At 37.8% G+C, this 24558-nt stretch overlaps 1 protein-coding gene across 11 annotated transcripts in view; it reads right to left on the bottom strand.

Annotated features, from left to right (window-relative positions):
* Positions 1-6183: 6183 nt before the first annotated feature.
* Positions 6184-24558, bottom strand: part of QKI (QKI, KH domain containing RNA binding) — a 104623-nt gene continuing 86248 nt past the window's right edge. For 2 of the 11 annotated variants that reach the window (XM_033144127.1, XM_033144133.1), the window contains exons 6-8: positions 17954-18250; positions 13946-14020; positions 12049-12563 (exon numbers count right to left, since the gene is read on the bottom strand). In XM_033144127.1, the coding sequence (XP_033000018.1) occupies positions 12532-12563; positions 13946-14020; positions 17954-18250 (404 nt within the window). In that variant the 3' untranslated portion in view covers positions 12049-12531. Of the gene's footprint in view, positions 9289-12048; positions 12564-13945; positions 14780-17953; positions 18251-18538; positions 18563-24558 lie in introns of those variants that run through there. The other 9 variants (XM_033144128.1, XM_033144129.1, XR_004426254.1 and 6 more) reach the window with 9 other exon arrangements.

Below are 24558 nucleotides of genomic sequence, written 5' to 3'. Positions count from 1 at the left end.
TTATGAGAAGGCTTGTTCCTACACAGCAGGGTTCATGCTCAGAGCAGAGGACACATCAAAGTAATAGTAAAAAAAAAAAAGGCAAATACAGTGGTACCTTGGGTTACATACGCTTCAGGTTACAAACGCTTCAGGTTACATACTCCACTAACCCAGAAATAACGCTTCAGGTTAAGAACTTTGCTTCAGGATAAGAACAGAAATTGTGTTTTGGCGGCACGGTGGCAGCTAAAGTGCTGCTTCAGGTTAAGAACAGTTTCAGGTTAAGAACGGACCTCCGGAACGAATTAAGTACGTAACCAGAGGTACCACTGTAGAGCAAATGAGTCATGGCTGGAGCCATTAGGACAGCAGCCAGCTACATAAACATTCCAAGGTGGAACCTAAGAAACATTGCTTGTTGTGTCTGCTTCATCCCACCTTTTTTTTCTTTTGTAATGGCTATTTCAATTAATTCAAGCCAGCAATTGACTAAAAGCAGTAGCTAAACAGATCGTGGCTGAGAAGCCTTGAATATGATGGTGGTGTTTGTTTTAATTGTAACTTACTTTTACAATGTGCAGGACAAGCACATCAAAGGCAGTAGAGCTGAACCAACTGGGGCTACATTATGGTGCCTAGATGAGGTTATGAGAACAAAAACAAGCAAGGAAAAGGTGTGTGCCTTAGGCTACAAACAATGATCAGCCAAAGGAGCGGTGAATATGATCTCCTGTGCTGTACTGACAGAGTAGTCTTGGAAAATGGTTTCCCCTCTGACACTTTGTCCATAGGTTACACACCTGGGGAGGCCATATTGGGTTTAAAGAGCCCAGCAAAACTGTTACCTCTTTTTGCTGTTTAATGTAGCTCACTGCAAACTGGACTGCCAATAATTCAAGCTACTGATCAAAGAACAGAACTGATGCCGGGAATGTTAACTGCATGTTGTCCTCTTGCTGTTGCTATCAGCAAGTGACAAGGGGAAAGTGATGCTCCCAATTACTGATGCTCTGACCCAAGGCAACTGCAGTCTGGATATAGTGTTCCCCAGTGCAGGATATGCAGTATACTGTATAATTTATGTAATCACAATGTACCTCATATTAGCATAGCAGCACCATTCAGCTAGTTCTGAGGAAGCCAGAGACCATCTTGGCTGTGAGTCCTGGAAGGCCTGCTCTTTGCCTGGGAGGGATAAAAAGCTGGGGCTACTGTAGAGACTATTGTGGCTGTTTCTTAGTGCAGACCCAGGTCATTAAGTGTGAGCTTCCATGGCCGCCACTCACCATGATCTACCATTGGCAAGATTGGCAGCAACAGCACCAATGTGTTCTACACTTGTGACAATATTTTATTCTCATTAATAAATAATAATTTATTTATTCCCCAGCCACTCTGGGCGGCTTCCAACAGAATATTAAAATACAATAATCTATTAAACATTAAAAGCTTCCCTAAACAGAAGCCTTCAGAAGTCTTATAAAAGTCTGGTAGTTGTTTTTATCTTTGACATCTGGTGGGAGGGCATTCCACAGGGCGGGTGCCACTACCAAGAGGGCCCTCTGCCTGGTTCCCTGTAACTTGGCTTCTCGCAGCGAGGGAACCGCCAGAAGGCCCTTGGCACTGGACCTCAGTGTCCGGGCAGAACGATGGGTACTGTTTTAAATGTGCATTTTATATCTGACTTCCTTTAGTAATGTTTTCTTCTGACATGTTTAATAAAAATTTACTTCGTTGTGTTAAATGTACATTCTGTAGTTGACTTCCTTTGTAACGTTTTATTTTGAAACCTCCTAAGATAATATTTTGGTTTGATGTGTTGTAAACAACTTCCAGATTTTTTTCTTTAAAATATGAAGTGATACAGAAATGAAATGAACAATACTACAGCAAATAAATTTTTTGAGAACACTGAAATGGTGTGACTGAGGTAAGCTGGTTCCCTTAGTGGTCTGTATGATTCCTCAGGCAGGAAACAGGTGAATATTAGGAAGGGATGCAACTTGGGAGAAGGGAAGCAAAGAAATAGGAGGTAATTGTGGAGGGTTGACTCTTGCTTAATGCAACAACCACCCTGTGTCTCAGCAACCTACATGAGGCAAACTGCTAGTAACACAGTTGAGTGCCCACCTCTTCTTGAGGCTGAAAATGTTGACCAGGTTTCCAGAATACCCTCACCAACAGCTGCAACACCAAGGCATCTAGAGAATCTACCATTTCAAAAACAAAAGCTGCCATTTCCTTAAACCTTCAGAGATAGAGTAGAATAAGGGCAGGGACCTTCATTAAAGCAGAAAGTTAAGTACTCCTGGATTAATATGCCATAAAGCAAGGGAAATGTTCAGTTTTGCTCTTCCTAGGATGTTGCACCTAACCACGAAAGTTTAATTACCTGTAAGACAAGTACAACATTTATTTATCTTGTTAAATAACTACATGAAACACAAGGATTCTACTTCTCGTTGGACTTTACTTATCCTTGTCTGGTTGTTTAAGGAATATGTCTAAATTAACTCATCAATTACACACATACAAAATTCTGATCTCCTTTGACTGATACAGGCCATTTCACATACAATTTACAATGAGAACGAATTAGGGAACTAGATGCAGAACTCTGGAATCTCTTAAGGTGTTAGAAACATTAATGACAGTTAAAGAGTGCAAAATGTACATTCTTTATTCTGCCATACATTGATACAGAATAAAATTTGACTTTTCAAAATATAAAAGTAATGACAGCCCTGCAAGCTGTCAATTGGCTTTTGAGGATAAAGCACATATAATTTTTCCAGTTTTTATTGCATATCATTTACAGGCGTGTTTCTTATTATTATTTACAAATGTTTGGGCAACACCCATTTTTTCCTAATACACTGTGTTGCACAAACAAAAACTTAAATGATTCAAGCATTCTCACAACAGAACTCAATAGGTTATTTATATATATTTAAAAAATACTCCTTAATCATTAGTCCTTCAGAAGCAAACCTTTGTCCTGGGAGTAATTTCTCCTGATGCAATTAGTAGTCAACCACTAACACAACTGGTATCCAGAAGTGAATACTGCAAGTAAGCCACCTGCTGCTTCTCAAATACCCACTTCTAAGGCAGGATTTTTACACCTGCAGTTAGTGATCTGGCAGCATAAAAAGAATCAGGAGCACTGTTCTTTAGTTAACCAGTTTGATTCAACATTGATTAGCACAAAGTATTTCATTGATGATTGTGTTCACTTCATATATTAATGCTACATCAAAAATATAGATAGGAATTCCAAGTACAATTCACAATTTGCACCCTGGGAATGTTTTTAGACTGTGGACCTATCTTTATTCTATGAAATAGGCTACTTCAGAAACTTGTGTTAACATATACTTATTGTACACAATTGTGCCTATTGGATAGCTGTCCACTTCCACTGGCATTTCCAAATGAAATTACTTCAGTGGTCCCTACCTACACTAAAAGTTGTCAATTTGTAATGGTGGTCTACAGTAATGGTTATTTTAAGAAAGGAGTGGCCATCTTTTAAGTGTTCACTTAAAAATCTGGTATTGGAGAACTACTGTTTATTCAAACTAGGTTAGGTGCACAAAGATAAATTCTACTTGAATTGACAAAATTATGGCCTAAGGACTATTTTTAACTTCTACAGAATATCACAGCACAATCCTAAACATGTTTACTCAGATACCAGCTTCATCATGGTTAATGGGACTTGTAAGCAGGCTATGAATTTGGTGTCTTGACCAGTTCATTCCTTCCAGTTACATACTGTCTTGTATTTAGATGAGCTTGTTTATTCCAGGAAAATAGCCACAAACTCTCCCCACTTCAGAGGAAAAATCACAAGAACCTGCTGGTAAAGGGCAAATAATAAGTTTAATGATAGCCCTACTCAAGAGTATAACAGCAACAAGCAGACTTAAGTAACTCACCCTTTGATTTCAGTGAGCCTGTTCCAATATGACTAACACTGGGTACCCCCATCCCCCATTGGTAGATTTTTATTACTAATTAACCAGCCGTGCTTAAAATGTGATTTAAGTCTTTAGAAATAATGTCTAACTCCAATTTCAAATTAAATACAAAAGGTGCCATCTCAAGGAACTATATAGCTAGGATCCTGATTTATGAGGTGCTATGCTTGTGCATGGGTACTTCCCAACTCCTTTGAATGGCAGCCCTTTCAAAAGCCCCTCCACACTCAGGAGGGCTGGACAGGCATGAGCATCTGTCATTGGAATGGCATATGCCTTTTGCCTTCACATACAAATGAAATCCTTTCTTCCAGCTCACAGAAAGATTTGGTTTCTCACCATAAAACAAGCCATGGTTATAATTACTATTCTTATTTTTAAAATGTGTCTCATTGTTCTATATTATACAAATATTAATCAATGCTAGTTGTGGTTTCAAACAAGTGGGTATGCAACCAGTGCTGCAAGGGAAGACATCCACTTGCACAGCAGGACTTCTCACCTTCCCCAAACCCTCTGGAGCAATTTTGAGGGTGTGTAGAAGGCTGCATGGGGTAGAATATGAAGGTGACATCCAACCGCACAAGCAAAGTCTGTTCCATTCACGTAGTGTTGAATACAACTCATGGGGCAAGGCTAACATTTGTTGACCACTTTAGCATATTGTTGACAGATATATTGGTGTAATACATTTATTACAAAATACCCTTTTATTGTTTTATACTTAGAGCAAACTTTCATATTATCACAAATATTGAGTATTATCTAGTTAAAACTCCTCTGGATTTCAGTATTTTCTACTTTATTATATTATTCATAAAGAATCCTTGAATGTGTTTAAAATGTATCAATCTGTCCTAACATAGCCTCTAACAGATGAATTTTGTTTTTATTATGTGGTTAGAACTGAAGTATAACACTTCAGTTACTGGTATATATATTTTAATGGGTATATTTAAAACTGATTTATTTACTCAGGTGTCATTGTCTATACAAAATCATTTTTGTTTTTAAATGAGTAAATTTTAAACAAATGTAATTAACATAGCAGCTTTGAATAGGCCACAGAAAGCATGGATTGTATTGAACAAAGTCATCCCATTTTCACACAAGGACATTGCTTGTGCAATGGAACTCCCCCTTTCCTCTCTCCATCTACCCTCACAACATGCTTTGGAGAGACAGGGAAACCTCCCAGAAGAGGTGCACATGGGACAAGACAGAGAAAATCTGTTGCACAAGCTGTACTCCTTGTGTAAATAGGATGAATTTGTGGATATAACGCCAAATTCTTAACAACTGTTTCCTAGTAGAATTACCAGTAAGTTTGATGGAAAGCAACTTACTACAGCTTGCTTCTCTGAATGAACTCTGATTGCTAAAGTTATCCCTTGGTAACAGGCAACTTTAGACTTGAAAATGGCTACTACTAAAGAGTTTATTTACTTTTTGCAGTTATTACAAAATGACCTATTCGACTTTGTACAACTTTGTACTGCCCTGAGCTAAGTGGTGTTCAAACACTACAGTAGATTTAAAAACCCGCAATCCTAAAAGTAGTTAAGCTACAGTGTTCCAAGCTGTTTACTATGGAGCAACCTGCTTGAAGTCAGTACATTTACCTGAGAATTATGTAGTTTGAGGATTGCAACTTAAACCCCTTCAGGGTCACAGTGAAAGTAATTTAGATTCATGTACAAGGGAGAAAGGCAGATTCTGCTAGAGTAAGGGGTGAAAAATTTCTTGCTTCAAATACATTCAGAAGCATGAACAACATAGGAGTGTTACATATTGAGATGTCTGCTGAATTGTCGTTTTAATCAGTGCTTCAAAACACACTGAATTTGTGTAGCTTCAAAATGGCTCAACAAAGAATCAAACTGGTTCCTCTGGGCACATAACATAATTTACCAATAGATTGGTATCTTTACCCTTTTGCTGTGAGCTGACAGTGATTATTTCAGAGAAGGAAAGTGTGGAATTAGTAATGCAGATGCTGAAAGGCAAGTGGCAAGACTCTACAAGAATGCCTCCGCTAATGCTACTTGTTCCCAACTCTATTGGCACCTACCCCCAAGGTAAGAGGCCAGAATGACCAAAGCCAATTTAATAGTAGTGTGCAGAATGTCAGCCAAACAAACAACATAAAACAAGTCACGTTGTGTTATCGGTGGTCACGTTCTTCAGGGTTAGTCCAATAACTCAAGACTTTACATTCTTCCGTCTTTCCTTGTTTATTTTAATTAAACATGTAATGGTTAATAAACTGACATAGTCCAGAGTTAGTAGGTTGGTATTATAACATTTATTAAAATAATGCTATGGGTTAATAGAAACAGCAAAGAACCAAAGAATTAAAATGCAAGCTATGTAAAAACCCAACTAAAACCCAGATATGTCTAATGTATTCAATCCAGTAGCTAACTAAAAGCCCAAAGACAACACTCCCAATATAATAATAATGTACTGCAAAACAATTGGCAATTTTCAGTTATCAAAATTGTGGGTTTTGCATTTTTGTATCCTTTTCTCAATCAGGAAAAAAATTCTTCTGAATGTTATATAACATACATATAAAACAAGATAGAAAAATACATTATAAACTTGTAACAATGGCTGTAAATACATTATCTTACATGTTTCTCATAGGCAATAGGTTGGTTATGGTACATACATAGCATCAAACTAAAGCAAAAGGAATAGACAAATACATGTCGTCTGTATGGTAACATACAAGCGATGTATGTATACCCATCTAAAAAAATTACATAATACTGTCAGAAAAGTCTTAAACTACATATTTTAATAAAGAAAAAATTCAATAAAGAATGATAATACTGAGAACCAAGGCATTCAGAGATTTCAAATGTCATGCTTTAAGTTGATCCAAAATGTTGTCAACTAAGTCTTCAAACTTTTTCAGAACAAACATTACTTTTATAAGTCACACTTCTCCCAAGAAGAGACCTTTGATCAGCATCTAAAAATGTCCAGGTTTATCATAGTTGAGATGAAACTGGATCAAATACTGGTTATGTTTTAGCAATTCTCTCTCCAAAATTTTTGAGTGTTGCAAGTTTATTCAACCAAACAAAAATCAAAATGGCACAGCATATACTGAAAGTCAAACCAAAAAACCTATGTGTAACAGGAAGACAAAGCCAGTGGCAAGATAAAATAAAAGCTAGCTGAATACAAAAGGATGTATGTTTATTGCATAGTAAATAAATTGATACTTGTTTCCAGGTGAGACACAATGGTTAGACCAAGTCACCATGCAGGTGCTTAAAAAGTAAGCCCTCTTACCTAACTTACTATTGACCTTTGATTTGGAAGCTGTGAAGATTTTTAGGATAAGTTGACATAATGGAGGGGGGTTATCACCTGATCTTTGCCAAATCTGCTCAAAGCAATTAACCTATCCCTACTTGCTCTTTTTTTTTTATTTCACCTTTGTGCGTAAAGTCTTTTATCACCACTAGCCCAGCTATGCAAATGTTTACTGACTCAAACTGAAGCATAGCTGAACTTCCAAATAGTTAACTGATACTTCTTTTCCTTTTCAGTAAAGCGCAACCGGCAGTTAACATTCATCAAGTAGGAGTTTGATGAGGAGTACATAATATTTGGCATTGTAGATGAAGCACACAAAAACCTAAAACATGCTTAAAGACAGACTGTCTGAATGCTCAGTTTAGTCATGGACAAAATCATCCTGTAGGTAAATTCACGTTATGCTGTGTTTTCCCTTATCTATTTCAAATAGGGACAATGCAACCTATTCCGGGGGCGGGGTGGAGGGGATAACACTTGCTACTGTATAGTATAGTGTAATCTAATACTTTGATTTAGAATGAGACTGCATCTTAGAACCCTTTGGTTTAAGGCTGAGCAAGTACTATAAAAATATATTGTCTACAATTGAAGAGGGAACATGTTACAAAAATATTGCGGTTGGCTGTTGGTGGAACAATTCCATTTCACAGTTTCAGATCTGACAAAGTTGCATTATGCTATGGCAAAAACCAGGTAATTTAAATGGTCAACTCATTTGTCTTTCCTCACAGCTTCTATTCACATACTGGGCGACAGAGTGGCATGCATTAACTTGCTGTCTGAGGGAGGAGCGGATTATACGAGACATCTGACTAAATGACCATGAAGAAAATAAGGCACTTTCTCTTCTTTATACTTATTCCAATACTTAAAAAATAAAAAATAAAGACAAAAAGGCTCTTTTGGTCTTTTGTTTCTCGACAACCACCAGAAAAAATCATTTAATGAAATAAAGGGTTTCTTTGTTCTTTTTTCGTTTTTATAACACTTGAAAGTATAAAATGCTACATTTCCAAAAATATATTTTTTTCTGCACCAGCACCCTTGTATAGTAAAAGTATCTACTTTTTTCAATTTGTTTCAATGCACTACACTTTATCTACAATTTCATTACATGTATACAGCAAATAGGCAAGCATGGCTTTTACATCCTTAATGAAATTTCTCTATACAGGGAGGTTTAAAAAAATATTTGAACAGTTTGCCCAGTAATGTGACACATAATGCATGTACCTTGTACTCATGTAATCTTTTAAGGAAGTTGATGTATAGTAAAAGAAAGTATCTCAGGATTAGCTTCAATAGTGTTGCTGTTTAGTTTATGCATTGATGTAGTTCAAAAATTCAGTAACCTATCTTTCATGGCACTTTTTTCTTCTTAAAAACACCCAATTTGGCAGGAAATATAAAAAAGGCTGCATCTTCTGCCCTTTGAGGGCATTGGTAGTGACTACACTGCATGTCAAATTTTGAATACTTTTAGGAATCCCTTCACCAATGACATCCCTGACCAAAGGTTCATGCATGATGCATCATCACACAGTACATTCAAAGAGAACTTTGACTTCTTTATGAGAAGAAAAAGATTCCTAGAAGTCTCACAGTAACTGCCTCTGTCATCAGGGAGTTAAGGGACATCTGCCTCCATCTCTCAAGTGAGGCCGTTCTTACCATTCATTTAGGGTGGGACACTAAAAGATGATCAGTGCGGAGGGATGAATTGGACCTTATTGCTTTACTACTATTCAGTGCAGGTTCTAGAACCACTTTCACCCAAACAGGGAAAAAAAGCTGAGTTGGAGGACAACAATTTCTTTGTCTTTTTGTTAGATGGTAAGACGAACGGACAAGTGCCTCAGCTCGCTGCACTGAAGACAGGCAAGCAAAGGCGATTACCAGTTAACTGATCAGCAGGCAGGCATGGTCAGGTCATCATTGGGTGAAGAGTTCAGAGGTCAGAAGGTCATAGGTTAGTTGCCGGTGGCGGCTGGGTGGTTAGAAACAAAAACAAAACAAAAAGGAAAGAAAGATAGAGAAGAGATTAGTTTCAGCTAGTGACGGCTTAATGACAACATGAAAACTAATCACAACTAATAAAAACAAGCATGTTTAATTCTGACATACTGCTTGACACCATCTACAGAATGCAATAAAAATCATGACAGCCTTCTATCATGATTTGAACATATGAAGGAGAAGCCCACTCCCACAAAACTGGTTAACGAGGAAAAATAGAAATAAAATATATCTAATGGTTAGTAGCAGTCGATGAAAGGGAAAAAAAAACAATGAACAGTTTTTGGAACTTGGTAAAAGAATTTAGAACAGTCAGTGCACGATATCAGTATCTGACTGCTATTAAGCATTAGTATTCTCCCATGTGCAAGCATCAAAGCAAGTAGTAATGATGAATGTGATTATTAAAAACTGATTGTTAAAAGAAATGAATCTAAGGAATTTGATTTGTCATGAACAATTTGGTTTCACATAAACTATGGGCCAAACAAGTTTTTTTGTTCAATATATTTTATTGCTTTTCAATGATTCTATTTACAAACAACATTGAATTTCTTGGCTTCATGATACAAAGCAATACTAAATTGAAGTCTAGAAGTGTAGGCATCATCATAGGGACCAGGAAAAGGCCAAATGTTCTAGCCAGCTTTTCCTGCTGAAAATGCTATTTTACACATATAGGACACTAAGAAAATGCACTTGTATGTAAACACTGTAAAAGTCCTGCCATTTTAAATTCTATACTTAAAATGCTCTAGTTACATCAAAAATAGAGGAAATCTAATTGATACTAATAAGGCATTTTAAAAACTACAAACAGCTCTTTTTTCAAAGCTAATACTCTGCAAATACAATAAAATCTGACATTTCATATACATTCCTGCTTTATATTTTTATATTTTAAAAGAAGCCACCTGTAAATACTATTTTCTTTTCCAAAACACACACAAAAATTACAGTAAAACATAAAAAAGTTCTCAAGTGGAAAGTTATCATTCCCAATGTTCTTGAGCTGTTCCTTCTTTAATGACTCTCTCACATTCTCCTTCAACAACTTGGTCCACTTTACAGTAGTACAAATTTTAAGACTCATTCAACAGCTTTATCATCTCTAATAAATTGAGGTTTGAAAAAAATATTTGTACTGTTGCCATTGACTAAAGCAGAGGAGATGGAAGTGAGAAAGGTATTCAGTGCAAAGTCAGATTTGTGCCATTTTGTAAAATGAAATTCAGTAGGTGCAATGTTCACAGATAGCACACTATTTAATGACAGACATCATGGGTTGGATTCATCTTCACGTTACATTGTTTCTATGGCCTATCATTTAGGCTACAGTTCATGAACACTAAACATTATTGCTGTAACTTAAATGAAACTTCATGTTCCCTGATTTATTGATTTTTTGTTTAAAAAAATGCTGAGAAGTGGGGTTTAAGCTAAAAATGTTGTCAAAAAACAAAAACAAAATTAAAAAATTAAAAATAAATATTTAGTGTGGCACCATCTTGCCACCTTAAAATGTATACTAGATATCCGGAATCTTAAAGCATTCTTGGTACTTACTACAATTTTGATTAAAATGGTATTACAAATTTTAGATATAAATTATGTGACAATTGGCTTTGAGGAAAAAAATAACATTCAGTTATGGCCTTAGCATTGCCATTTTTTTGTGGTTTATAAAATCAATGCAAGCTATCTTAAGATACCAGTACACCTGTGATACATCCTCTGCCAAGTCCCTGGCCTTCTACAGTACACACAGGTTTGTCAACTGTGCAACACACACCATTTACAGTTTATTACAATTAGATCAGTCAGTCACTCTCGTTACATGAATCAAATTCAGTTTTGTATTATTTATATAGCGGGGCCTTAACCTTGGCAGAAATTAATTAAGTACTGCTGAATTATTCCATTCTAAACTTAGAAAAAGAATGCTGACAAATTGTGGGCTCTTGCTTTGAATGCAATGCTTACATGTAAGCCAGCATTTAGAATAACAGCTTGCTTAATGAGAGAATATAATAGTAGCAAACATAATTTGGAAAAAAGTTTAACCATAGACCCAGTGAATGTACATTCTGCCTCTCGTCTTCTTGCAGCTTTTCCTTATGAAGAGAAAGCAATTCGGTTTACTGACATTGTATTTTAACTACCATCAATATTTGACAGGTAATCAAAGTATTATAAATCCACAGCAAGTGTAAATAGAAAGTGCCCACTAATTTTAGCATAATGGAAATTTTCAAAAAGTGAAATTTCTTTTAACTTAGAAGTTGGTTGTATGGAAGCAGTTAAATAAAATCTAAACAAAATACCAATATATGTGCACAACAATCCTATTGAGAGAAACAGGTGTAGCACTCAAATCTACTGCAACTTAAAATGAACATGTGTGCATGCACACGAAAGCTCATACCAAGAACAAACTTAGTTGGTCTCTAAGGTGCTACTGGAAGGATTATTTATTTATTTATTATTTTGTTTTTACAAATACTATATTAGTTTTATGAAATCTTAAATTACCTACAGTGTTCACTAATCACACTTATTTTTGAATCATATAGCACCATTAGCAAAAACCTGCAATAAGCACTGAAGGAAAAACGTTAAGGAGGTCACCTTCACCTCCTTATATTATATACAATAGTAGTTATAATTGAGAAGGCACTTTGGGAGCCCCTGCTACTAAAAGGAATTCCAATTCCAAGACTATAGTTAATAAAACTAAAAACCTTGATGCTACATCCTCAAGTTACTTGAAGCCAAAATCTGACCGAACAAACTTACAAAATATTTTCCAACAGCCACATCTAGTTAGAAGCAAAAGTAAGTGGCTGCCTGTATTAGCACCCAAATGCTCAAACTTTCAGCTGCAAAAAAACAGAAACAAGGACAGTCTGTGGCTGAGTTCGGCAATACTTTCTGCTACCTTTTTTCCTTACCAGCAGTTGAGTGTGAAATTATTCATTCCCACCCTATTCACCAGACAAACCTGTCCTGCTTCCAGCATCCTTACACATCCCTATATGTTAATAACACTTTAATAATGTACATGCATGTAAAATCCATGTAATTGCATTAAGCACAATCATGTAATTTACCCCATTCCTCAAATATGTGAACCAAGTGAACTGGGCCTATGTGCATTCTTTTTCTTCCCCTGCATGTACACCCTATTCAAATATTATACTCACATTTGGGCAATCTAACAAAGATAGAGCTGGAAAGGCACATTCTCTGTATGTAGGGAGAAAGTAGGGTGGGGAAAAGATTGTTCAAAAGAAGCTTGTCATAACTAAGTAATGTATTGAGGGAAACTATATTAATTTTGTTGTAGCATTTTAGAAATGCTCCCGATTATTCAACTACTACTCTGGTTTGGAATGTTTGTAGTAACTCTGAGTTGCTTTGGTATGAGCCCAAGAACAGGTTAAATGTAGGAAAGGGCTCATGGGGTGTTATACAACCTTCTAAGTCTTGCAAATAGATAAAAGAGCCATTACCTGAATGTTATCAAATGTATCAAACCTACAGAAAACTCTTATACCTCAAGCTCTGCAATTCAACACTTCCATTCTAGTTTGTATTTCTGAACTGTACAACACACGTTAAGCCCCACAACACCCCTGTGAGGTAGGGAAGGAGGATTTCTAAGGAAACAGGCAATTCTGCTACTTATCAAGTCCACAAACCAAGCTGATACTACATGTGGGATAAATGCTTCTGAGAATACACAGTCACACTACTGCCAATAGCACACTCAATGTCAATAAACCGAGAGCTCACTTTTCACAGGAGGATTAAACCATTCACGGGTCCAAGAGTTCGAGGAACATGAATTACATTTCATGTAAAAGGAGAAAATGAAGATTTATTTTCCATCCTTTAGCTAAGCCAAACAGAGTCCAAAAGCAGTTGTCTTTGCTAATAAGAATGTCAAAATTGTAACAAGTTCAAGAAATGAATTTTAGAATCAAATGATATAACTAAAATTTTATATTTTTTAACAGAAGTGAAATATTCTTTATCAGCACAAACCTTAACCAACTTCTGATATATCAATTTTACTGTCTGGTTTTTTTGTTTTGTTTTGCTAAATTTAGAGACGAGTTTTTCCTCAGATATCTGCTCAAGTTACAGTACAGTGGCACAAACCATTTATCAGAAGAGAGGAAACTAAATCTTCAGCTTTCTCCTGTAATAATAAGAAAGCATTTACTTCTATCTCATTAAGCGCCCATCCATTCATTTTATTTTGCAACACCAATCTGATATCTCCAATTAATAATAGTCACATGGGAGGGTCAACTATTAATGCAATACTAAGACTTCAGTCCTGCTTGAATTTAAATCATACATAGTGCTTACAAAAGGAACAAGTTATAGCATTTTATATTGAATACACTGAAGGTTTTTTTTTTTTAAGAAATCATTTAGATGAAAAGAGTACAGTAGTTAACAATTTTAAACCTCTGGAACAAATATTACTAGCACTTCAATTTAATGTAAAACATCAATATAATGGTCAAAATAGTATTTGGTTAACCAGCTGTGGTGTTGCAAATTTCATGTACACTCAAAGCATTTCTTATAAGCAAGAACTGCAGAACTAAACTAACCTCTGTCTGCGGTCACAATCCTTTGGTAAGGATGGACACGCATATCGTGCCTTCGAACTTTAGTAGCCACCGCACCTAGTTAAATTGCAATTACCAAGACAGTTAGAAAACATTTGATAAAACATTAACAGCAGGCTTATCAAAATGGATTTAAAATGATCACTTTCTAAAAAAAAATTCATTTTAAGAAAGCAACAAGTTAAGGCACAGTAGTTTCAAATTTTAATCTTAATATATGAAGTATACCTGTGCAGATTAATATTGCATTTATTTTAAACATCCGGGCCTTAACCTGCATTATCCATTCATTTACAAACTCCAAGATTACAGGTTCATGAAATCTACTAGACCCAAGCACTTTTGAGCTTTACTAGTCACATATTCACTGAAGTGCCTTCCTTGCAGCAGGACTACCTTAAATAATGCCATATTTAATACTGAAGATTCTTTGCTAATTTTAAAACAACTTCCAGTTTTTACCATTTTAAAAAGTTTTAAAGCAATTCCTCAAGCCTACGGACTGTGGTTTAAAACTAAGTCAATAACTGTGAACTGCAATGAATTAGGTGATTAGTAAAGCAAATAGTACAGAATACATAGCAGTCAGTATACTACCATACACTCATAAATCACAGCTAGTTTGTCATAGTACAGGCTATACCAAATTAATAGCATTTTTATTTCTATGTGCAAAAAAGTGCAAGTAAGTCACTGACTGCTAGGCTATGTTTTTTTCAAGGCTGCTGAAAACTAAGCATTTGTTAAAGTCAGCTCTGACGAGGGTTCAGTTAAGACCATTCTTGAATTCTTAGCCTTTCGTTGGGAAAGCCATACCTAAAGATAAAAGGAAGGGAATGAAACATTAGTCAACTAAGATTTGATACTATTACCAATCTTCCTTTCCTCTATCACATATTTTTCCTAAATCAATCCTTTAAGAACTTTATATTATCTCAATATGTCACCATTTTACTGCAAATCACATGTGGATCTATTATGTGCCACTCAAATCAATGAGGCTTACTTCATTTTTCAACACTGCCATTTTGGATTTTCACCTAGTAGCACTGTATACATTTGTCCCAGACCAGGGGCAACTTTCTTTTCCCAGTTGCCTCAATGTTGCAGTCAGTTCTTCACATACTCTCTCAGATCACAAACAAGGCTCCAATTCTGTGATCAGCCCCAGCTACAAAACTGGATGTGTTATGTATGGCACCTACAAAGCTTTGAGTTTGGTTGATTACTCTGAATTCACCACATAGGTGAAATTAGTACTTCCACACAATTCTAGTAGTTAAATTGAAATAGTCTATGGAGGGGAGGGGTTAAGGTGAGCTAAAAGTAATTCACCTATTTCCATACTATAATGCTGTACGATGCTTTATCTTTTACTATAGACTGCAATGATTATGATTACCAATAGTCTGCTCCCCAAAACTAAGCTAATAATGGATTAGGCTAGATCAATGCCTATGGAACTGCTACATTTACAATTTGTTATGCATGACTTCCAGTAATCCATACCACAGAAGTGTTAGGATTGGATGAAGTAATATAAAGAGATTTGCTACCGGTGACAGAATAAACTACTAATATTGCTCCTGAAAAGACGGTCTGCATCTGAAATAAAAAAGGCTTGCAAAAGAAGAGAAAAGACTATAGGAAAAGTTAGTGTACCAATGGCCCCAAAGCACCACATCGTAGATGTCATTAATTCAAAATCAGGGCTAAGATAAAAGGCAAAGCACTGTGAAGAGCTGAATTGGTTCTACAAAAGTAGTAGAAAACAATGAAAAGCAAAAACTTGAGTGCTTAATGTTGTCTTCCTATAAGCAAGAAGATGTGAGCTTGTGCATACAGACACACAAGGTCTATTCTTCTGTAAACGAGCACTACTTTCAACATAGTAACTGTTTAGATATGAACCAGCCAAAGTTAAGCACTTATAAGTCTCATTGATTCCAATACAAGTGTTTAACAGGGATTTAAATAGAGATTCAAATCAAATAGACTTAAAATGTGCATAACTTTGGCTGGATTATGTTCTTAGAATGTGAAAAACACTATTGCTGACCCAAATTTAACAACCAAAGTCCCATAAATCAACAAGATCAAAAATGCCAAGGCCATACATATTTCACACAAAAATATAGGCAGAAAAAATATATTCAAAATTATGGGAAGGGCACAAACTGCCCTGCAATGCCTGCATTGACCATTAATAATTGCTGCTATAGTATGGCCTTCATCCAGCAAATGAACAGACCAAAGTATCAGGAATGTGAGACATTTCAATCTCCTCTGTAAAAAAGGAGGCAGTGATGTTTTAAATTGCAATTTCTTTTAAGTTATGTTCTCACCTAACTTCAGTGATTTTAATTACTTTAAAATTGGTGGCACAGTAAAAAGAGATATATATTTTTCCTAGTCCCTAGAAAAGCAGGGCAAGTTATTTCACTTGGACCTCTGGGGCAGCCCATTTAATATTACCGTATTTTTCACTCCATAAGACGCACCAAGTTTTTAGAGGAGGAAAGGGGGAAAGCCCCATTTTTTTGAGGATCAGCTCACAGTTGTGTAGCTTCTTTTGCAATGGGGAAAGCCCTGTTTGTTTGTTTGTTTTTAGGATCAGCTCACAGTTGTGCAGCTTCTTTTACAAAGGGGAAAGCCCTGTTTTTTTTTAGGATCAGCTCCAAGTTGTGCAGCTTCTTTTGCAAAGGGGGAAAAGCCTCGTTTGGGGAGGTCAGCTCACAGTTGTGCAGCTTCTTTTGCAAAGAGGAAAAGCCCCATTTTTATGGGGTTCAACTCACAGTTCTGCAGCTTCTTTAGGAAAGGAAAGGGAGCCATTTCTATAGTTTTCAGACAGATAATCTAAGCCAGTCACATGTCGCTGGGGAAACAAACAGCCTCCTCTGCAGAACATTCAACAATGGAGGCCTGGGCAAGGGGGGGGGCAGAAAGGCAGCCTTATCTCTCTCCCGATCGCTTGCTGATAAGCTGTTTAGCGGTTTCCTTTCAACACCCCCTTCTCTCTTTGTAAGAAAAAAAAGCACGATCTGCTTTTGGCCCATGGGCAATTCAGCTCCAGGGACCACCATTCGCTCCATAAGACGCATGGACACCTCCCCTTACTTTTAGGAGGAAAAAAGCATGTCTTATGGAGCGAAAAATACGGTAACTTGTGGTTTCCCACCCTCCATTGTGCCCATTCTAAAAAATGAGACTGTGCCTTTTTCAGTAATTAGAGAGATGCAGCATAGGCTGTGTCAGAGAATTCTAAAATATCCTTCAACCCTCTCTTTCAGTATATATGTATCTAAAAGTGTGGCTATTTTTCACATTTCAGTGTGCCTTGTTACTTCCAGCTCTAAAATTCTATAATTCTATCTTGTATGCCTCCATCCAGCAACTTCTGAAGCCAAGTTGGTGCCAAACACATTGCTGTGCTTTTCTTTGGACCGCATCAGCAAGGTCGAGTGGGGGGTGTTGTCATTTGGGCAGTCCAGGACCTCCATACACACTGTCCAGGCTTGTGCCCCAGAAAGGTCATTTCAGTACTGCTAATGCAGCAAAAACAACGCAGGAGGCAGCAGTTATGAGTTACCAGCTTCTTCAGCCACAGCATGCTCTGTGATTCTCCAGAGATTTGACTTCATCTCTGGAGGCACACTCCATTGTCTCTTGGGGCAGATGGATGCCAACTATCTTTTCCAACTAAATCTAGTTGTCTATAAGGTAAAAAAAGCATGATGCTACCAAAGAAAGAGTTGAACTATGTTTAAATTGATGATATTTTCAAAATCTGAAAAGAGGACATGGCGAAACTAATCAAATGTCAATGAAAAATTCACCAAGTTGTTCAATATGCTCATCATCAGAGGTGAGTTCTATAGCAAAAAGGTGCTTGTACAATATAGTATGCTTCCTCATACTATATTTATCTTAGTGTAAGAAACTCAACACCTGATAAATTAATATTCAAATAATTATCTAGGAGGAACTTACCTAATACACCACTGGGTTCAATAGGATACTCAAGAATTGATGTAGCAGGAGCCAGTGTGTAGGGATACTCATACGGTGTGTAAATTAAACCAGCTTCAGGTCCTGGGGGAACTATTGCAGCAGTTGGGTGAGGAGTTCCATTTGGCATGACAGCGGTCTGTATTTGTCTGATCAAAGGCATTAAGGTAGGGCCACCTGGCGTAGGGGTACGCAGGGCAGCTGGTGGGAGAACAGGCGCAGGCCCCGTAATAATCCTTGGAGCCTGGGCTGTTGCTGCAAGAGAAAAGGCAAGGGCTGCTACAGTAAGCAAAGAAATTTAGAAGAAAGTATGGAGACAGCAGTGCAAAACATGGAAAGATGAGAAAGTAGGAAAATAGGAAAGAAGAAAAATAAAAGGAAATCATTAGTACATGCATTGATCACACAGTGGCAAAGCACACCATTCAAAAGCAAACAGCTTTTCATTTCCCAGTGTGATTAAGTATGAACATGCAAAACAAAAGCCAATTTAAAATGGTAGAGGAGATTTCTAAAACAGGTTGCACAGCACAAAAGCTCAATTTAGACCACATATTTTTTCATTACCTATGCCTTCAAGACTGCATGAGACTGAGAGGCATGCAGGAAACAAAGAAAATACTGTTGTAATTGCATATGGAATATTTTAAAAAGTGAGATTACAGAGTCCACAGAACTTCAGTTAAGCTTAGATATCATACAATGTAACATGTTTAAATTGCAACTCATCATAAAAACATTATATTTAGTATACAAACATCAACATTTATTTATAACTTTTATCTACTTTCAGCATCAACACTTTTGCCTTTCTGGCATAGTTAGCTACAAAAAAATCTCTATTTCTCTATTTTTCTTAAATGCCAGTATGAATGCTAGAAAAATAGACTCAGGTAGTATTTAAAATAGTATTTAAAAAAACAAGTAAGTTAAGATGTGTAAATGTGCTGTTAATACATAATGCTGTCGCTGCTTTTAAAATCACTTAGTGTTGAAGCCTAGCTTTACTGATTCATCAGAACATAATGTCCGGTGATTAAGTATCGTTAATCAGATTTAGACTACAATTCGCTTTTTGGAGAGCTTTTTGGACCCGGTAACAACATGCTTCTGAGAGGCTGCAGTTTAAAAGCACTCTCAAATTGGTGCAGAATGCTGCTGCTAAAATCTTAACAGGGCAAAGTGCTCTATGATCATGTGACTTCATTATTGTATCAGCTGCACTGGCTTGTACTGGTTTTCAAGTGCAATTCAAGGTGCTGGTTTTTACCAATAAAGTTCAAAGTAACTTGAAATCAAGCTACTCTTGTGTGAATCTGTCCATTTGTTAAGACCAACTGTTGCTTTTGTCTTGTATGTGTAGGTAACCAACACATAAGAGAGCTTTTTCTGTGGTGGTGCCTCCTTGTCACAGGAGGTTAAGTTACCTTCCTCTTTCTTGTCCACCAGCACATAAACACTTGCTCTTTAAAATCTACTTTTGATTCTGTTGCTGCTTAATGTATTATCAATGAGACTCATAGCGTTTTTGCTGTTTTTAGTTTTGTTAATTTCTGTTTTAGTGATTGTATTTAATGCTCTTGTGTTTGCTCTTCATCTGTAAGCAGCTTTAAGTGACTCCTTTGTGGAAGGGGAAATGGGTATAAATCTTTTTAAATAAATAAAAGTTAGTAAAGGACCAATTAAAAATACCCAACTATTTGCTCATGTCATGGAAGACTGACCTGAAATTCGGTCTGCTAAGAGTGCAGGAGAGCATATTTAGGACAGAAGTGGCAGGTTACTGTATTTTACTGTTCCTGGTTCAACTTCTCTAATAAAACACAGTTATGTGATGGTAAAAAAATCAGGTATGTGGGAGAAGCTCTTTGCTTTTCTCTCAGACCTTGAACCTTTAGCGTTAGTACACAATTCCCAAAACATCCCATTTTTAGTTTGGTTAGAAAAGACAGGAACAGCCTTGACTCAGTAGAATATTTAGACTGCAGTCCTGTGTCTGCTTACTTGGGAGTAAGTCATTGATACATCAAAATAGTTATCTTGAATTTAGGTTTTAAATGACCTAAATTTCCGTTTCTAACTCTTTAGAACACAGCAGCTACAGATTGGGTGGGTAGTAACTGAATTCATTAGCAGCTTCTTGGCTTCAGTTGCCCACATCCTAGGTCACAATACAAAAAACAGTAGTACCACAAAACAAAACTCTAAAATTGCCAAGTTCCATGGTCAATTTCCCAGTACCACATATGCAATATACCTTACAAATATCACCTCAGAGATTCAGAGAAAGATGTACAAATAATTTTTTTATCTTGTATCAACGTTTTTAGCCTTAATCTTTTGTATGGAGGACCAATTAAAACAAGCTGCAGATGCCAGTGCAAATCAGAATGTGAGACACTGAAGTGCTGTTGATTCATCTGGAAGGACCATGAAGAACCCTCACTCACTGAACAAATGACTTTGGGCATCGTGAGAAAAGCTTCACCAATTTCTGAATGTCAGATAATTGTTAAAGGTGCAAGAATCCTACCAAACTAAGGTGATTCCTGCCTCAGAGGTTCCCCATATCTGCTCTAGAGGATGTTTCCTTTTCATGTAGCAAAGTCCCAATAATAATAATTTCTTGTTGTACTTGAAGATGAGAGAGATCAGAAACTTGCACTTGTATGACAAAGAAACCAATCTTTAGGGCCCAGTAGGCAGAAGTATAAGCCAAGTGATCAACACAAGAATGAAGCTTTGTATTATTAGATGTTTATGAGTTTGTTTTACAATGTTTTTGTCAACAGGGGTATTTTAAAAATCCATTGAGACATGAGCTAGGCAGCCATGCCACTCTGCACACAGATTCTGCTGTCGTTGTCTCCCCAAGCATCTGAATGAGGGAACACATCCTGTGGCATTGAATAGAATTGACACATACTATCAATACAAGTAAGGGATGCGGGTGGCGCTGTGGTCTAAACCACTGAGCCTAGGGCTTGCCGATTCGAAGGTCGGCAGTTCCAATCCCCACGACGGGATGAGCTCCCATTCTTCGGTCCCAGCAGTTCAAAAGCACGTTGAAGTGCAAGTAGATAAATAGGTACCGCTCCAGTGGGAAGGTAAACTGCGTTTCTGGGCGCTGCTCTGGTTCACCAGAAGCTGCTTAGTCATGCTGGCCACATCACCCGGAAGCTGTCTGCGGATAAACAGCAGCTCCCTCAGCCAGTAAAGTGAGATGAGTGCCGCAACCCCAGAGTCGTCTGCGACTGGACCTAACTGTCGGGGGACCTTTACCTTTACCAATACAAGTATAAATGAAGCCTAGCCAGATCATAAGGAGTGTATGCTATTTCTGCCCCAGCTGGGCCTATGAAAAGTGAGAGTTTGAAACACGCCCACCTGACTTCTGATCATTCACAGCAAGAAGTTACCTAATAATGAAAGGAAAGCCCTAAAGAGAATTCTTAAGTTGTAATTCTGAGAGAATTATTATGGTGTTATTTAGAGAACCAATTGACCAGGCTTTGAAATTGGTTCAAAGTTAGGTGTCACGGTCAACCAAAGCCTGTAAAAGATATATGACTAGATGGGAGCTATCCTGCTGTTGTTGTTTTAAGTCCGTTCACTTCTGTTAAGAGGACCTACCTTAGATGCAGGACTGATCTTGGTATAGTTAGTTTATATACTAGACAAGGGCTAGGAAACCTGTTGCCCTCCAGACGTTGCAAGACTACAGCTCCCATGACCATTGCCCATGCTGGCTAGAGATGTTGGGAGCTTGAGTCTAGCAGCATTTGGAGGGTTATGTGCTCCCCTTCCCTGTGCTAGGCATACTGGTATGAAACAATAAATAGGATAAGAGCAGATTAGCTACAGTGCTGTTGGAGTGTCTCTAAATCTGTATCTGTGTCTTTATCTATATTCATATCTAAATTACCCTATGCTAGAACCAACCAGACAACAAGCACCTTGCTGATCCTACAAGGTTTGCATTTACTAAAAAAAATTAAGACTTGCATCAATTTTATACAATACCTCTTGCTTAAGGGTGCCAGACACAATTTTAGTTTCCTGATCTGGATTTTATCTTTGTGGCCAGTTGCCAGAATGGAACCATACAAAATGTGTGTGGGGGGGGGGGGTTGCAGTAAAATACAGCTGAATCATTCTTGCTGTTAGTCATATATGTATGCTGTTACAGCACATATTTGCTTTTTTAGACACCACACGGTAGTGGTGGCTGCATTTGTAGTACAGTTGGGCATGTGTATGCTGTGAAGCAAATGCAAACACACAAACACTGTGCTCACTCATAGTGAAGGAATAGGCCCTAAGGTGACTGGCACCACTATGAAAACATGTAGCAGCCTAATGAATTATGACACTGGTTCATCTACCCTAGTATTGTTTACTTTAACAGCCTAGGCAGGCCAGACTCAAAGATCAGCCTAGTAAATTAGCCAAAAAAGTTGGTAGTCTACAAAATGTTTGCTAGCCTGCTTTTTACTCATAAGAAGGGCTAGCAGAGAAAGGCCTATTTTGCCAGCCTACTTAGTTTCTATAAAAGAGAATGGAAGAGAAGCCTCACCTCTGTGGAGAGGGGAAAATTTGCTCTCCACTCTTAAACTGGGTGGCCCAGGTTCATACTATCTAGACCAGGGGTCAGCAAACTTTTTCAGCAGGGGGCCGGTCCATTGTCCCTCAGACCTTGTGGGAGGCCGGACTATATTTTTTTTGGGGGGGGGGATGAACGAATTCCTATGCCCCACAAATAACCCAGAGATGCATTTTAAATAAAACGACACATTCTACTCATGTAAAAACATGATGATTCCCAGACTGTCCGTGGGCCGCATTTAGAAGGCGATTGGGTCACATCCAGCCCCCGGGCCTTAGCTTGGGGACCCCTGATCTAGACCCATGCCAGCCTCATTTTAGCACTAAAAAAGCCATGGCCACTCTGACTAATGACCTCTATTTGAAGAGAGACAGAGCAGTGTAACTCTGCTGGTCTCCTTGAACTCTCCGTAGTTTTTTAATGCCATGATCCATGGTGTACTTCTGGAATGATGCAGAGAGGTGAAAGTTACAAGGCACTGTATTACAAATGGCTCTGCTCCAACCAAAAAGTAACACTAGGACACTGTTGATCAGCCAATGGCTTTTGAACTGTGGGACCTGCAAGGTGCCACTCTGTCTCCAACATTATCCAGCAGCTATATGCAATCATCCAGATCATGATGTCATCAGCATGCTGATACCATGCAGATCTCTCTCTGCCACCTGAATCAGCAGACACTGTGCAGGTGTTGGATTAGTGCTTGAAGCAGTGATGGGCTAATAAACTGAGGTTGAATTCTAACCAAACAGAAGTACTGTGACTGGGTAGTACCCGTGTCCAGGCATTATTAGGCAACATTTTTTTGGGGGGGGGGGAATGACTGCACTCCCCATGAAGTACACTCTGGGAGTATTGCTGGATTCCAACCTGTCAATGGAGTCCAAAGTGGCTTCTGTGGCTAGAAGTGATTGTGCCCAGCTTAGGCTGGTTTGCCTGCTATAGATGTTCCTGGACTGGGAAAGTCTGGCCTCAGTTGTCCATTCTCTAGTGACATCCTGCCTGGACTACTGTAATGTGCTCACTGCGTGGTTATTGAGTGGAGGAACCCAACAGAACCATGTATTACTGGTCCTAAAAGCACCACATGGGCTGCAAGTATGCTTCTTTGCCAACTTCCAAGTGTTGTTACTAGCATACAAAGCCCCCAAAAGCCTGGGACCTAAGTTCCTTAACCCTTGGGAGCTTACCCCTCAGTATCAACCATCTTAGAGAGTCGGGGAGAAGCCCTGCTGTGCTAGTAGAAGTCCTTGTTCCTGGCAACCTTGTAGTGATTAGTTGTGAGAAAACTGCACCATCTTAGAAGTTTTAAATATTTTTAAATGTTTTGTTTATTGTACTTTATTGTACTGCTGCCCTTGATTTTGGGAGGAAGAGCGGGCTAGAAATAAAAGAAAAAGAAAAAGTGGCAGTGTAGCACATTTAGGGCCACTGCTATCATAAAGAAGACAGACAGATTGAAGGAAATCAGATTCTGAAGAAAACCTGGGTAAACAAGGAAGAGCTCCCTTAACCAAGGAAATGCATTCTGCATATGCTCATAGGCACATAACACTATGTGCCAAATATTTGGTAGAGAAAAAAGCTGCTAACCCTACCTTTAGTTAAGAGTAACTCCCTACACTCCACAGTACAGACCCTCAAATCATATGAACATATGAAGCTACCTTATTTAGAGTCAGAACATTGATCTACCTAGCTTAGTATTATCTATACTGTCTTAAAGCAATTCTCCTGGTTTCAGACAGGAGTCTTTTCCAGCCCTACCTAGAGGTGCCTGGTAATAAACCCGATTTTATTGAAAATATCAACATAGTATTGCTTGCACATTTCCACTATATCTAGAACTACAGCAGCTGGAACCTCCCATCACCACCACTACATCCACTTAAAGAAAGCAAATAATCCAGGGACTGCTAATGTTCCAAGCAAGCTTCAAGATACACGCCTAAAATATAAGAAAAATTCAGCTACTGGAAAA

This window comes from Lacerta agilis, chromosome 3 (genome assembly GCF_009819535.1).
Source record: "Lacerta agilis isolate rLacAgi1 chromosome 3, rLacAgi1.pri, whole genome shotgun sequence".
NCBI classification, from domain to species: domain Eukaryota; kingdom Metazoa; phylum Chordata; class Lepidosauria; order Squamata; family Lacertidae; genus Lacerta; species Lacerta agilis.
Note: the sequence above shows the minus strand (reverse complement) of the source record. Positions and strands in the feature narration are given on the sequence as shown.